Source organism: Mesoplodon mirus (genome assembly GCF_964341445.2).
Source record: "Mesoplodon mirus genome assembly, chromosome: 6".
Classification (NCBI taxonomy): Eukaryota; Metazoa; Chordata; class Mammalia; order Artiodactyla; family Ziphiidae; genus Mesoplodon; species Mesoplodon mirus.
In genome coordinates, this window is record NC_138982.1 from 48832566 (window position 1) to 48849340 (window position 16775).

Consider the following 16775-nt stretch of genomic DNA (forward strand, 5'->3'; position numbering starts at 1 on the left):
TCTAGTTTGCAATTATTCCTATACAAGAAGCATCATTTTCCCCTATAACCACGTTTCCAAAGGGCCATTGTGCTGTGCAGAAATCGAAAACAAAACCAGCCAACCTGGTTCTGATTTGGCTCAATACCCCATCTGCTAAGCTACATGAAATTTTTCAGAATTGACTCCTTTCTGGCAACAAGTGGCATAAATCAGTTTAAGTCCCCATCATGCTTATTCATGCTGCTTAGAAAACGAGGGGGTGGATTTACAATATAGGCCCCTAGTTTCTATTTTGGAAATGACATAAGCATTTCCATTTTTTCAAGAGTACTTGGTCAATTAATCATCCAGCCATTTATTTGTTGCACTTAACATTAGCACATGCTACTGGACTAGAATATCAAGGTTTTAGGTACTTTGCTTTCTTGACTGAGCACAGTATATTCCCCGAGGAGTTGGGTATAATCACAGTGTTGTCCAAATAAATGAAAGACTCAAGCATAATTTCAGTGTCCATATTTCAAAAATTTATTTATCTCAAACTGTGCATAATGGAGTAAAAACTTAAGTTGAAAATGTACCTGTTATAAGGATGGTATTAGTTCAAATATATACATGGATTCTCGGCAGACTGATTCAATAATACAGAGCCGAATCTTTAAAATACAACTACGGAAAATAAAAGGGGGAAAACCTTAAAATATCACAGTAAATTTACAGAAATATTACAAACCATAAGAAAATATTTCAAACACAGTAATTTCATGTTGTTTTTTTATCTGAACAAAATGGAAAGTTGGGAAACAAAAAAAAAGCTATTATAAATTACCAACGATGTCAACCTGCATGGCCATTTTTGCTTTTAACAGTAAGTTAAAAAAATTTAGTACAATCTAAAACTTTTGCCCCTTTAAAGACCACGGAGATGGTTTTGCCAGTACTTATTCTAATTTTTTTCCTTTTGTACAATTTTTAAACAATTAAAATGTCCAAATCTGATTAATTTTCTTCTTTCCACGTTTGCAACTGTCCTAAATTTCAGCTGAAGAATCAAACTTCAGCAAGAAGCCTCTCCTTGAAAAATATTGGCAAATTCTCAGCTTATAAACAATGGACATTTTGATTGCCATGTTTATCTCGATAAATACTGTACAAAAGTTGCTTGCAAATATTAAAACATTTTTTTTCGTCGCTTGGAGACTAGCTCTAAATATTATTGGTAAAGACTTTTGCAAACTTTCTGCAAAGCTCCTACCGTATCACTAGAACTTTTAAAAAGTTTTGCGTAGTTTTCTTTCCTCCAGATCTATACAAGGTCCATTCCCTCGCCCTCCCCACCCCCACCCCAGGTTTTCTCTGTACAAAAATAGTCCCCCCAAAAGAAGTCCAGGATCTCTCATAAAAGTTTTCTTGCCGGCATTGCAGTTTTTGCGTGAGTGCGGATGAGACTGGCGTTCTCTTTTGCAGCTGTCATTTGCTGTGGGTGATGACTTTTTTTTCTTTTCTTTTTTTTTTTTTTTGAGCGTACCGGGTTTTTCTCCTTGGTGTTTCTTGCTCTCCTTCCATTTCCCTCTTTTTCTTTGAAAATTTCTAACCCGCCCCCTCCAGTTCACTGTCCGGACCTCACATGTGCGAGAGGGGCAGTGTGCCGTTAATGGCCGTGCCGGGCACCGGGCCGCTCTGGTAGTGCTGCGACATGTGAAGTCTGCTGGGGGCGGCGGGCTCCGGCACCTCGGCGCCGGGGAGGTACATGCTGATCATGTCCCGGAGGTCCCCGGCCTGGCAGGGCGCCCTGGAGTGGGAAGAAGAGGTAACCACGGGGGGGCTGGAGCTGGCCTCGGACTTGACCACCGAGCCCATGGAGCCAAGAGCCATGCCAGGGGTGCCCTGCTGCGAATAGGACATGCTGTAGGTCGGCGAGCCGTTCATGTAGGTCTGCGAGCTGGTCATGGAGTTGTACTGCAGGGCGCTCACGTCGTAGCGGTGCATGGGCTGCATCTGAGCGGCGCCGTGCGCGTTGAGGCCCGGGTGCTGCGGGTAGCCCAGCTGGTCCTGCATCATGCTGTAGCTGCCGTTGCTCCAGCCGTTCATGTGCGCGTAGCTGTCCATGCGCTGGTTCACGCCCGCGCCGAGGCCGGCGCCCACCCCGACCCCGCTCGCCATGCTGTTACCGCCCGGGGCGAGCAGCCCTCCCGGCAGCGTGTACTTATCCTTCTTCATGAGCGTCTTGGTTTTCCGCCGGGGCCGGTATTTATAATCCGGGTGTTCCTTCATGTGCAGCGCTCGCAGCCGCTTGGCCTCGTCGATGAACGGCCGCTTCTCCGTCTCCGACAAAAGTTTCCACTCGGCACCCAGGCGCTTGCTGATCTCCGAGTTGTGCATCTTGGGGTTCTCTTGGGCCATCTTGCGCCGCTGCCCGCGGGACCACACCATGAAGGCGTTCATGGGCCGCTTGACGCGGTCCGGGCTGTTCTTCTGGTTGCCGCCCGCCGCCGCCGCGGTGGAGTTGCCGCCGCCGCCGCCGCCGCCGCCGCCGCCACCGCCCCCCGAAGTTTGCTGCGGGCCCGGCGGCTTCAGCTCCGTCTCCATCATGTTGTACATGCGGGCGCTGTGCGCGGGCCCGGCCCGCCGGCGGCCGCCGACCCTCGGCCCGGCCGGGACTTTGGGGGGCCCGCGGGCGGGGGGGAGAGGAGGAGGGGAGGCGGGCGGGGGTGTCGGGAGCTCAGGGCTCCGCGAGGAAAATCAGACGAAGAATAATTTGGGGGAAGAAAGGAGAGAGGCAAACTGGAATCAGGATCAAAAAAGCGCTTCCCTCCTCTTCTGGCCGGTCCAGCCGCTGCCGATGATTGTTATTATTATTTTTTGGAAAGGCTTAAGCCTGGGGCTCAAACTTCTCTCCCTTTCTTTCTCTCTCCTCTTCTTTCTCTCAGTCCTAGTCTTAAAGAGGCAGCAAACTACTTTCCCCCTTTTGCAAACACTCTCTTCTCTGCCTTGACAACTCCTGATACTTTTTTGAACAAGTTAATAGACAACCATCCATGTGACGGGGGCTGTCAGGGAATAAATGGGTTTCCAGCGACCAATCAGCGCGCGGCGGCTCCTCCACTCGAGCCCAGCCTCGCCGCCGGGTTTTGCATGAAAGGGGGCGGGGCCTGCCGCGCCGCCGGCCTCGCGGGGGAGGCGGGGGGAGGCGCGGGGAGGAGGGAGGGGGAGGCGGCTCCCACAGCCAGCCTGCCAGCCACTGAGAAACCTTTGTATCCTCTCTCGCAGCAACAGGTCACACCACACGCCTTTTCGAAGGAAGTGGGTAAACAGCACTAAGACTACGATTTCTTCTTCTTTAAACTTAATCTTGATTTACTCTTTGGTGCGGGCTGCTGAAATGAGGAGGGGGCGCGAGAAGCTGAGGTGGGGTGGGGGAGGGCAGAGAGGGTGGCTCAGGGCGACTGTCCTCCTAGTATATCAGGAAACCGGCCGTGCTGGAGTTGGTGTGTCATTGTTCTCCCGCTCCTCCGCACACAGCCCCCAAATCCAGCCGCTCTAGCTCTTCTCCCTAACCTGGCTCTTCCGCTCGCCCCTCTCCCTCCACGGGAGCAGACCCTCGCTCACCCCCTTCTCACACTGTCCCGACAAGAAGTTAGGAGACGGAAAGCTCTGTCCTCAGAACCCTCCTTGCTTCCACGTAATTCGCTCTGTTTTAAAAATAAACTCTGCTTGGATCTGTGCGGCCTCTAGAGCTGAGGCCGGGCCGGGCCTGGGTAAGCAGCTGAATCCACGCTCTTCCCTGCCCAGCTCAGCCCTCTGGGCCGGAAACCACAGCTTGGCTCTCACCCCAGCCACATCTCCCACCCATCGTTCTCCACTCAGTCGGGTGCAGAGGGGACGCTCGTCTTCTCTCCCATTTTCCTGAGCTTCCCCCCAAGGAGGGCTCTCAGTGGTGTGGGGTTCCAAGGGGGGCTGGGGGAAGAAAAAGATACACAGAAGGGCGCTCAGAAGTGCTGTCTATGGGGGAGGGTAATCTCAGCTTTCTGGCATCCTAGGGCACTGCTTGGAGGTGGCTTTTGAGCCGCACTCACAAACTCCCTCCCACGCAGAGTTCCCAAGACTCAAGCAGAACCAGCCCTGGCATTTCCCCCACCTACTTCTACCGCGGTGGCCCATCGCCCCGACAGCCTGGGGCTGGAGCTAACCCCGGAGGGGGCTCCGGGCCTGGGAGGCGGGGGTGGTGCTCTCCAGGCACAGGTGCAGGCCGGGCCGGCTGGAGGAAGGCGACCAGGATTGGGGAAGGGGGGAGCCCGGCAAGGCCCGGGCTGGAGGAGGATGGGATGGGGGGCGGGAGTAGGGGCTCAGGAATCCTGCCCTCCTAGGACCCAAGAGGGTAATTTTAGCCGCTCTCCCATTGTCCCGACGTAAAGATTTCAATAGGTAGGCGCTCAATGCGCAGAGCAATGGCAGCACGTCCGTTACAAATAGGTAGTTTTGTTTCTCTTGTTGTCGCTACACGGAGTCAAACAAAGCCCCGTCTAAGTTTCCTTCCACTCTCTTGTTGGGATCTTTGTGGCTAAAATGCACTTGACTACAAAGCGGGGGGGGGGGGCGGGGAGAGGAGAGAAAAAAAAAAAAACAAAACCTCGATGCCATTTCTTTTTTTATAAAGGGCTTAAACCATCAGGGTTACTTATTTTCTTTCTTCTGTAACACTCACTCCGCCTCCCTCCTCCCCGATCTACCCTTACTCACCCTAATAAAATGTACTGAATAGTATCTGTCGGCCACGTTCCATTTATTATTTTTACAAAACTGTGCATTGTTTTGTTCCTTACTAATCTTCTTCCGATAACCTCCAACTTCTCCAATCCCTACCTTCCCAGGCTTTTCTGTTCTTGTCAAACTCAAGATAAGTATGCTCACTGGAAACCCAGAAAAGTTGTGAAAAAGTTGCAGACTTTTCTTAATAAATTATTATTTCCAATCAACCTCTCCTGCCCCTGCAGTTTCTCTTTTTTGCTCTTAAATTATGTTTTGTTTTAGTTACTGTGAATCCGGGAAGGATGAAACTAGCCTTCTGAAAACTCATAAATATATAGTACTCTTCAAAATAAAGCAGTGTCTTCTGTTTATTCGAGGTGTAATATTAAGCAATATTAAGCTAAACAAGGACCTGGAGATTAGGAAAGAGAAAAGGTTAGAAGGTCTGGAGAAGAGAAGGCGGCCACCGGCTTTTCAGCGCGTCTGGTTTCAGGGATGTGGCTGGTGCGCCCCCTACTGGTGAATTCGCTTTTCCCAAGACTCTTGCTTTCACCTTTAAAAGAAGGTGTTTGGAAATAATTAAAGAAAAATAAAATGAGGGGGATGGGAGTGAGAGCAAAGTAATTACACGTAATCTAAACAAAAGAAAAGTTAATATATCGTATAAGCTATGGGACCAAATCACAAGAGTCAGATTTAATTTTCTTAACTTAGAAATGTACATATAACCTCGAGATAAGTGGGAGGTTAAACCATGGGAGAAAATCGGTACAAATTATGAGATTCAACATATGAACGAATTATGATTGTCCAGACGCCATGAAGGGCAGGCCAAGCATTCACTTTATGATTGTGTACGCATTGGTCTATGCTTAATAGCATTATTCGGAAAACTAAAAAAAAGCTTATGGATAATTAAGTTTGAAGAAAAATAAAGCACAAGGGGTTGATGTGGATAATGGTGGTGTATATGTATTAAAATAAATATTAATAATGGATGGTTATAGAAGCAAATGTTATTAATCTTCTCTCTCTCTCAAAGGTAATAGTAAGAGGCACAAATTTTTCCTTGCTATGATATATAAAAGCTTTTATACATTCTCAGATGCATGTGTTTGTGCCTGAACTCTATAATAATGCATTTAAGAGGTTAAAGGGGCTGGCTAGGTCTTTTGTTAATTGCTTTTATCATATAAATAAGCTATGGAAATACATTACAATTGTGTTATCATTGGTTGCATTTATTTACAGCTTTATTTTAATTAAGCCTGCTGTACTTATCAAGGCAATAAACTACTGTGGCTGGCGTTTATGCATAATAATGTGCTATGAAAATAAGATTAAAGAAGATGGTGATAGCAGAAACAATTTTCTCATTAGATTTTTTAGAACATATGCATTAAAAAAATCAGATCACTGGCCAATCTGTTTCAATCCAGCACCATCACTGGGCCCTAAATATAATAATAACTATAGCAATCATAATAGATGACGGAAGCAGCTCTGTTTTAGGTTTATAACAGACGGCTACAGTACTAATAACAATACACCGTTGACTACTGGGGCATCAAAATAAGACTTGGAATAGGGTGCTTCATCCTCTGAGAATTTAAAATGTTGTCTTTGGTACAATTTATGAAAATTGAAAGTGCTTAATCTTAAGACAGTGTAACATTTCCCTTCCTTGGGCAGCAGAAAGCTACACATTTTCAGAGTAAGATTAGAAATTAAAAACAAAAATCCTTAACTCCCAGGATATTCTGATTTGATTTTGTTTTATTATAGGCCCCAGCTCCAAATCCTTAACTGATTAAGTGTAACTCAGTTTTATTTAAAAAATCTTTTGCATTGATATTTCCCTCCTAAACTCCTCTCATCTCTCCTCAAGTGTTATAGCTGAAGCCAACTAACAATTTTGTGGAGACAGGGGACTGTAGACTTATTTTTTCTCCTTAGTGGCAAATAGAGGTTTAACTTGCAGTAATTAGGTGAGAACTAGCCAAGCATCTTACTATTATGATGCTTGTTAAAAAACGCTTCTTTTCTGCATCTGCATTTGAGTGTGTTCCCCTCCTCTCTTAATCTTCTTATGGAAATGAAGGCAAACGGCAGGGAACCTGCAGAGTCTTGGAGAATGTCCTTGTTAACTGGAATTTCTCAGCATTGCTAATTAGCAGAGTTTGACGACCACCAGTATTGGGGGGAAAGCTCTGTTTAACCACTCACAAACCATTCCGAGGAAGAGCAGACTAATTTTATTTTGTAATTAAAATCTGAAAAGGGCCCTATTTGACAGTTAGGGCTATGAGAGTTTTATCTCCCTGTGAAATAATTACTGCCTTGATAACTCAATTTTCTGAAAAATGTCAACTGTGGGCTCCAAAAGTTTTAATTTCATTACGTAAGGGAAAAAAAGAGAGAAAAATAGAAGAAAATATACAGAGAGGATTTCTAATTCTGGAACTTGTTAAATATATTAGGAGTTAGATTTGGCCAAATGAAGGGGTTTTTTTCTCCTTTTTTAAAATCATGTTTCCTTCAGATCCTAACCTTCCAACCAGCTCCAGGGAAAGTGACCATAGTAGTGATCATACTGGAATGAAAGAAATCATACTAGTAGTGTATGAGGCAAATAAAACTAAAAAGAGAAGTACGGCAACCCAAGGAAAGTTCCTGATTTTAAAAGCCAAAAATAAAGGAGGATTTCAATGTTTAGGACAATGTTGGTACAATCTGGTAAGATGAGGTTTTATTGACATTTATCCCCAAACACAAGAAAAAAGAAAACTGGGAATTATAAAGTAAGGAAATCGGGTATAAGCCAATTTTTAAAGTGCTTCCTTCTCCCTTCTAAACTGCAAAAAACCTCAATCACTCCAAACTGGATTATGCCATAAGACTTTCAAAATGATCAACACTTGATTCTCCAAGATTTATGAAACAAACATAGATAAATGAAGGTAAAGAAAGGTATTAGAGGATTTCTTTTCCTTAAAAGAGCATCATATATTCCCCCCTCCCCCAAATCAATAAAAAATAAGCTGGAAAAAGTTAGAATATTGAAAGTAAGAGAAAAAATTAGAATAGAATTGTACTGTTATCAAACTTCATTTGCTTTAGACTGTGAAGGATCCCTCACAGGAAATCCTAGAGGGGATACTTCAATTTTTATAAAGCAATTTTCAAAATCATAGAAACTCTTTCATCTACATTTCCTCCATTTTCTTCCTATGGCCAAACTTGTCAGATTTTGGAAGCATGAAGGACTATTGACAGGAACAGAAATAATAAATGTTTCTAGCTAATACAAAGAACTAGCATATACTTCTATCCCTTTTTATTTATTAAGGCATAGATATGCATATGGATGCATGGTAGATTGACAATTTAAAATTGCTTAATCATATTTTTTTCTTCTTGTCTCTCCCTTCAGCACCTTGCCTTTAATTTCCAGAAGTGGTATTACACATAACAAATGAACAAGGGGATAACAAATGCTATTTCAGTCCAGACCCAATTTCACCAAATAATTTCACTCAAGAGCTGTAAGGACTCTTGAAACCTAAGGAATGCAGGGCTGCTCTGCATTCAGCTCCTTTTTATACTCATTCTCTTTCATGTAATTCCCACTGATGAAATAAATACATTTTTAAAAGAACTCAATAGTTAGAAAACTAAATATATTTCCCCTTTCAAATTACAGCAACAGAAGTTATACACAATCACTTGTGTATGTCCTCAGGGTTATATATGATAATAATCACATTGCTTACAGTATTATATATGTACATCCTTCATATACTCCAGCTTAAATATTTTCTGGAAAAGAGGGTTCACACTTCACAATTTCATTTCCATTTCTGAATTATCAAGCAATTATAACATAAGATTCTGTCTCTGCACTGCAGCTATTGTCCAGGGAAAAATTCAGTGTGGCCATTAAATAATCTAATTATTTAAACAGAAATTCTCTTTTTAAAAAGACAAAATGAAAATTTAAAGAGCTGCCTCCAGTGGTTTTCATTTGCACTGAAAAAAATGAACCTATGATTTTGATATTAAGATTTAGGAGAAGCAAATGAAAAACAAAAATAAAAACCCAGCAAAAAGATTACCAGGAACTGCAAATGGGCCAAAAAACCCATGGGCCTTTTCACACCTCTAAATCATTGCTTGGGAGTCTAAATACAAATCTCCCTGATCCACCACACTATCTTGTGCAATTAATCATACCAAAGTAACAGGGTTTCCTTAGAATCCTAATTTTCCAGTGACCAGGGTTGTTACCCTCATTTTAGGAAAAAGACGATTGTTTCAAATTCTCCCACTGTGATTATTTCATTTAGTTATGACCACAACTTTTGTGTGAAAAACAAACGTAAGCCCTCCTTAAGGTTTCTCTAGGCCATATTAAATGACACATAAATGACACCCCAGTGCGTGCCGGGCTTCACACACACTGTACTGGCAATCTACCAAGCAGAGAGAAACATCTTTCCCTTAGCCTGGTCCCTTCCAAGCTAGAGCAATGGGATTTAATTTTCTTCCTTCTGGAGATCTCATGGTGCATACTGCTCCTGTGTTACCTGCAAAATCTCCTTTCCTGAACTACAGTCAGGCATAATACAAAGTCACAAAAAGTGACAGCTCAACAACCTCAGAAGGCAGAGGTGCTTGGCACCCCAAAAAGCAAGTTGGGGGAAGAAAGCTCTGCTTGACGTGTGTGTGAGGGATAGGAGTACTGCCAAAGGAAAAGGAAGAAAGCCTTTCACCTGTTTCCATGAAAAGACATTGAAAGCAAGCCATAAAAAAAAAAACACCCCACAATCACCATCAGCTCTAAACAAAACTGTTACCCACTTTTTCTCCAAGATGTGCAGCATCATCTAGCCCTGGAAAGTGCTCTAAATGAAAGTATACACCCATCCTGGGCGGACTGGCATCAAGGCCTCCCATCGACATCTGGAGCCCTCGCCCAAAAGCTCTTCTGCTCTCAAAAGAAATGTCTGAGAAGTCTGCCTTCCCAGGGGTCCACTTCTGCTCAAGCCCTACTGCCTGCCCCCCCCCCCCCGCCCCACCTTCCAGCCCTGGCTCAGATGGAGTTGGGCTTCCAAACCCATCCCAATGGAATTCTCAGATTGTTAGCCCGATAATCTTTAAAGGCTCCTTCGGAGCTGGGGCTCTGACTTTTATCTCCCCTCCCACCCTTCTTCCCTTTTTGTAGGCTCTCCCCACTCCTTTTCCCTCTCACCCCACCCCCCCTTAATTTGAAGATCATTGACACGATAGGCTGTAATGAGTCCTTCAGAAACTGTTATGATCTACGGTGACAATCTCTGCACCTAATTCACAGATTATTGACAAGCACTGTGGGCTCAATGGTGTCAAGTTGTACTTGTTTCAACACCCTTCAGCAACCCACATAGCAGCTGGGCCCTGGATTAGGACCCACAGTCTGGCAGTGCTTATCTGCCTGCTGAGTGGTGGAGAGATGAGTATCTGTCTATACCCCAGCTCCTTCCCAAGCCGGGCTGTGCTTTCTCCCTGGCGCCTTGTCTGTCTCAGGGTTGGATCAAGTGAACTAAAGGATCTTCAAAGTTTAAAGACAAAGTAAAAGAGCAAACAATGATAAATGAGGGTTCATCCTTATAATCTTGGTTTTAATAATCAATCATTTTCTCCATCCCCAAATAGCTACCAAACTCCAAGCCCCATATACTCGCTTTCAGAATGAGGTTTGGGTTCACCAGGAAAGGTGTGAGGGATGGAGGGGAGAGGGAGCTGAGGACTTAGCACTCAGTGGGCCCAAAGCTAGGCTGGCCCATCCTCCCGGATCGCCCTTAGAATAGGGCAAGATTGACCACTTACAAAGCAGGGCGCCCAGCCAACAGGCTCGGGTTCTGGCCTGGACACTGGGACAAGAGACCAAAAATGCCCGCCCCGCCCCTAAATGGCGCTTTGCTGCTGCGGAGAAAACGCAGCGGGTTGCCAGCGTTGCGGCTCTGCCTGCTGCTAAGGAGTCAGTCACTAGCTGCCCCCTCCCCAGGCCCCAAAGATGGAAGGGCTGCTTTCCTGCTTGCCGCCGTGGGGCGTGAGATTCCAGTAGGGGCTGAGGCCGCGTGAAACCACAGAAATGACACTGTGCTGGGAGAGGTGGGTGGTATTCCCAGGCCTAGGCCACCCACTTGTTTAGTTCTTTTTCCTAAACTAGGGGTTGCGCTTTCTCCCTGGGTCCTGGGAATTTGGAGGCGCACTGCCTGCCCTCCCTCAGCCAGGTGCGGTTCCTCCCCTAGCCTTCTCCCTATACGTTGGGACTACCGTGGGGCAGAAGGGGTGTGTGTGAAACCTCAGCCCCTGCTTTTGCAAATTCTACATCACTTCCGAACAGCAAGCATATACCCTCTTTAGCTGGGCACCTCCAAGATTCTGCTGGCTTTGGCCTCCCCACGCCGCGGGCAGCCTGGGGCCTCGGCTGTCAGAGCACTGTTTGTCACCTTAACGGGGTTGGCACCAAAGTTGGCCCGGACTTAATGTTTCTGTACTGGGGACTAGTCTTTTGGTGAAGCAAAGGGTGAGGGGGCCTCTCTAGCAGGGAATCCTGCTTACCCGTCATTTCCATAGAATTCCGGGTAAAAATTGATTTAAAGCCTTGATTCTCTCCCTGCCACTATATCCGAACTCATTATTGAGAAACATAAGCCGAGATTCGATTCTGGCATCAGAGGGAGAAAGCGTCTCTCATCTCACCGAGCAGCAATTTCCCTGAAAACACAATCTCAGATCTGCTGACTGTGGGAGGTGGGAAGAATGAACGTAAGACCAACGTTCAAAACAACTTGAGTAGCCACAGTATTAAATATTTTAAGAAGTAATTCTGTTATGAAAATTAGGCTAGTTTCCTTCAATAGGCAAACTTAAAAAAAAAAAAGCAAACAAGCAAGCCATAAACTTCTTGAGGTTTTTATCTAAAAGTTAAAATTGTACATACAATCCTCAAGATCCAAATCATCAAACACCTTGTTGAGACCATTTGTGTTCATTTTTTAGCACACACATTGTTTCAGTTTGATCTTAAACACCTAAATAAACCCATATTTTCCCACTGTTTTAAGTTCAGAGGATGTGTCATTTAATCTTTCTGAAAGAATTCAAAGTGTACTTTTGCCCTCACTCTCAGACCAAAGAAAAAGTCAAAGCTCTTTCTCATGTAGACAGGTAGTTTTTGAAAGTGTAAAAAATACTCCACTTCCCCTAGGATAATTTGGATTCCTGGTCAATGAAAATACTGAACTTAAAAAGAAAATACTCTTTATCACTGGCACACCTTTCCTGGAATCCTACAGTTCAGGAAAAGAGAGAGAGAGAGAGGTGTCAGGCACCTGTTTCTTAAAGAACATCTGGAATTTAACTGCTAGGTGGGAAAGGAAAAGTTTGATCAAGATTGATTTTGGGGAAATGAAACATTCCAAGAAGAGACTGACCTTTTAATTACACTCTGAAAATAAAAATTTAAAGGAGCAAGTTATTTCGTTTACTCATAGACTCCGTTACTATACTTGAAAGGGCCTCTGAGGGCATTCAAGATGCTGCTGACAATGTCAAAACAGCATGCAGCAGCATCTTTCGTTTTATTTTTTGAAATGTGGACAAAACGGGAGAAGTAACTTTTGCTTGGTTCTCCACTATTACAGAGGAAAATTCTCACTTTCTCTCTCTCTTTTAAAATCATGCTTCTCTACCTGTTTTAGTACCGCTAAATCTTTAAAAAGAGTCCCAAATCCAAACGGGGGTAGAAAGTGGCTGCCAGGATGTGAGGAGGGGGAAGAGATTCGTCTTTATTTTATATTGAATTAAAATTGCGTTATCTCCTTTTAACATTTTATTGAATTAAACTTATATTATCTTTCAAGGATATAAGAACTTATTTCCCCTTCCCATCTGCTTTTTGGAGGGTAATAAAAAGTTTTCTCTAACCCCAGAGCAAGGTTCTAGTGATTTCCAGGACTGGCGCTGCGCAGCTCCTACTGTGTCCAACAGGGGGCGCCGGCCACGAAGCTGCGCAGCGGCTCAGCCACGCTTCACATCTGAGCCGGGTTCTAGCCCCTGAAGGCGAGAGCCGCTCGCGGGGTCGAGTACAGAGCTTTAGTCTTCGTGGATAAAAAGAGATTAAAGGCTAAATTCTTTTTTGGGGTGTGTGTACGGGGGGCGGTGGTTATCAATTTTAACCAACTACGAAAATGTAGAGCTTTTTATCCTTTGATGTTCTCATAAAGAAACTCCTATCGGTGGGGGAATTACACGGTTTCTGAGCCAACACTGCAGCTACAGTGTGGGGGAAATTATTTAATTAAAAATATATTTTTCCATCTGTTCACATGATCTTTTTAGAAGTACTTAAAAAGCTGACACTGATCCCTTTGGCCTGTTCACCCTGCCCCAAGTTTCAAATACTTTAGCTATTTCGAAGGCCCTTCTATTAATTTGAAGGGGGAAAAAAGAGACCCAAATATTTAAATGCCCCCAAACAGTTACTCCTCTGCCTCCTTTCTTTCTTTCTTTCTTTCTTTAAATAGGGACTTTTATGTGATTGACACATTTCACATTGCCTATTCTGCAAAGCCAGGTATAAATGGCAAGAAGCGACTCTTAAAATTTTTTTTGATGTTGGACTACATAACGCCCAAGTATAAGATGAAATCTAAATAAAATTGTAATCCACCCACCCCCACGCTAACTTAAAAAAAAAAGAAGAAAAAAAACCTTCACCTGTATTTAAATAGCGTGTCTTTAATTACAGCAGTTGGGGATGCATGAGGCTGAAATGAAATTAGCAGTCATTACCAGTCCTTTAACTCTGTGGTGCTTTTGATCAGCACTAAATTAGCTTTCCAGTCCTAACAAAGACTCTACAGCAAGCAGTGGGCTGTAAATAAGACAGCGCGACCTGCCCTCAACACCTTTTCTCTTGTCAATCATAGCTCCATCATTCAGCCCAAGATTAACCTTTATCTACCAAATTTTTTTTAAAAAGGAACGAAAGAAAGAAGAAAAAGAAAAAGGAGGCGGGAAGGAAAGCCCCCTTACCACCACATGTCGAAATAACAGAGGTTCCTAAGAGCCCTCTTTAAATTGTATTATAATGAGCCCGTGTCAGAATCTGCAATTTCCAAATCATCCCTCCCCACCCCACCCCGCTACAGCTCTCGAGTATATTAGAGGAGTCAGAATGCTGTTCAGGTAGGAAAGGAATCCCTTTCCCCGAATTACTAGTTGGGCATGAGCCACCCTCCGTAAGTCAATTTGCCATTAGCCTCTCCTATTACTCTAACAAAATTTCGGGAGAGAAGGAATGTTTGAGGAGAAGATATTGATAATTTTAAGGCATGTACATAAGTTTCCGGGATGAAAACAATCAAGTTACTCCACTAATAGTCTCTAGTTTCTAAGTCTGCGGAGAAAAAAACCACCAACAGCAGCAACAAAAACCCAGCTGCTTTTCCCAGTACTGAATTGAGAAAGTAAAACATTGGTTCAAATTGCCATTAGAGGGCGCCAGAGAGCAAGCCCCTCTCCCTCGCACAACTTCCCACAGAAGCCCTCCTAGCTTCCAGCTTCGCCATGCTCTGTAATTCCTTCTCTCAGGTAATATTTCTTGCTTATCCTGCCCTCTTGCTTCTCTAGCCCCCTCAATGTCAATCTCTCATAAAGAACAAGGTGTCGCCATGTCCCTTTCCTTTTCTTTTCACATCCTTCCCCCCAGACACCACCAAAATAGTAAGATGCCAGATGAAACGGTAGCAACCCCTTAATGATATATACGTTTTGACTCAAATCACTCTTTCCACTCTATGTAATCTTGGTGTGGAGAAGGTTCTTTGTAGGGATGAAATGTTGGATTTTAATATTTTTTAAATGGAAGCCTGAAAATTTCATTTCTGCATTTCTCTCTGGAGGCTCACGGATTTCTTTATTTTCATAGAAAAGGAAACACACACTATTGCATGGCAGCTGATTCTGCTCAGTGCTAAAACTGCTCAGAAGAGAATAAAATAATGTCATTTCATTTCTGCATTTGTCAAAGAATTCAAAATTAGTATTTAATCCCAAAAGTTAACGCTTTCAGACTTAAATCTGTCTGTGTTAAATGACTGCCACACAGGGTGTATTTCCACATCTCTTAAAGGTCAAAAGAAAAAAAAATAGAATGAGAGGAGAAGAAAGTGAGTTGTGGGGGTGGGCGGAGAGGAGTGAGCTAGCAGTGAATGTCAAAGTTGGGTTGCAAGCTACTTACATGTCCATGTCAGATCAGGGTGTTGTCTTGTAGCAGTTTGATTGGCAGGTAAAAAAGCGAAAGAACGTGAGGGCTCCCTGAGCCTCTTGTCAGCCCAAGCTTGATCACTTCTCACCGGACAGAGCGAGTTGAAGGAGCTTGCAATTCCCCTCTCATCCTCCATCCAAAGCACCGTGAATCCATTTCGGCTTTTCTTCCCCCCAGTCTCTCCATCAGCCTCCTGCCTTCAACCGCTTCGCCTTACACCAGCCTCCAAGACCTAGCCTAGCTTTGCCACTGCAATCCCCTGCAACAAGAAAAATCGTTTATGGCTTAAAACCCCAAATGGCTGATTTTTTAAAAGAGAGAGAGAGGGAGAGGGAGAGAGAGAGGAGAGAGAGGGTGAGGGGGAGAGAGAGGGGGAGCGAGAAGAATGCACCCAGAGAACAACAAAAAAGTCAGTTATCCTAACACTGCTCTATCCCCCCACCGTACAGAAGAAGAATAAAAAAAAAAGCTTTATGTTTTTTCAGTGGGTATTCAAAGATAATTTGATGCCATTGTTTCTGCTACAGATGGTTCTTTTAAATACAATAACACGGCTCTTTGTGCAGGCTACCCACAATAAAAATCGAAAGCGTTCCCCTGAATAACCATTTTGTTCTCTCTTGTATGGGGCCAACAAAAGATGCCGTGAGGTAATGGGTTCTGTTTATTGAAGCCATAGAATAGGGGTTTGATAAAGATTTTTTTAAAGCAGAAGACCTTGCAAGGTCAGGCTGATCTCTTCATATTTTTTTATTAAAATATTTGTCCAATAGATTATTCCTTGGTGCAGCTGCAGGTTTCCTCCTCGATTCTTAATCAGCCCAAACATCTGTCTCTTTGAGGAGGCTTTAAAAAGTCTGCAATTGTATCAATGGTGCAGGAACCTTATCAAATACTGAGTTTTTAGGCTCAGTGCAGGCAAAGGCAATGGAGTTTCAGTTCTATTTGGTCCTGATGGGGTGAGGTGGAGGGCTGGGGGGAGAGGAAACACACCAGCTCCAGAGAGAGTGACTGGAGAAAACCAGGTTTCCTCCCCACCGCTCCCCACTCCCTGTTGGCCATGCATAACTGCACAAGCCAGACACACAGATCACTGAGGACTTGAGATGTGTCTGCTGATCTCTGCAAGCTTCACCCGTGCATGCATGTTGGACAGGGGTTAGGCATGTTTTCTTACCACGCTCCCCTTCTCTAGTTAGGTCTCCAATCCCAGAAAACCTAGGGTGGGATGCCATGGGGAGGAGTGGAACAAGCTAAAGGTTAGACTTTAGCACCCAAAGGGTCCTACTCTTGGCTCTCTTCCATTCACTGTTAGTTAGCTTTGACTCATTGATTGCTATTCTGCCAGGGGACTGGTGGCCACAGGTTTCCTGCTACAGTGTCCCATACCCTCAGGCTTCTTCTTATAGTCACCCAGCTTCCCCCTCAGCTCCACAGAGAACATCTGCTTCCCCTCGCAGGGGAAGCCCTGCCACCTAGACCCAGCCGAGGTCTGTATCAACTTGGAGCCCTGAACACTTAGGCAATGAGGGTGCTGCAGGGGAAGTGCAGGGGAAGATGGCTAGGTTTCTCTACCTTTCTATAGGAATTAATGCCAGGACTCTCTGCGTCTCCAATAGCCCAGAGTAACTGTAATCCACTTTCATGACTTCTGCTCTGTGTATCATCACTTGTGGCAAGACAATAGTCTGGGGAAATGGCTTTAATCTTAAAAACAAGTTTTCGT

At 44.3% G+C, this 16775-nt stretch overlaps 1 protein-coding gene across 1 annotated transcript; it reads right to left on the bottom strand.

Annotated features, from left to right (window-relative positions):
• Positions 1-582: 582 nt before the first annotated feature.
• SOX2 (SRY-box transcription factor 2) lies at positions 583-2702 on the bottom strand. The gene has a single exon (XM_082625091.1). The coding sequence runs from the start codon at positions 2581-2583 to the stop codon at positions 1606-1608; it is 978 nt and encodes a 325-aa protein (XP_082481217.1). The 5' UTR covers positions 2584-2702; the 3' UTR covers positions 583-1605.
• Between the last annotated feature and the right edge of the window lie 14073 nt (positions 2703-16775).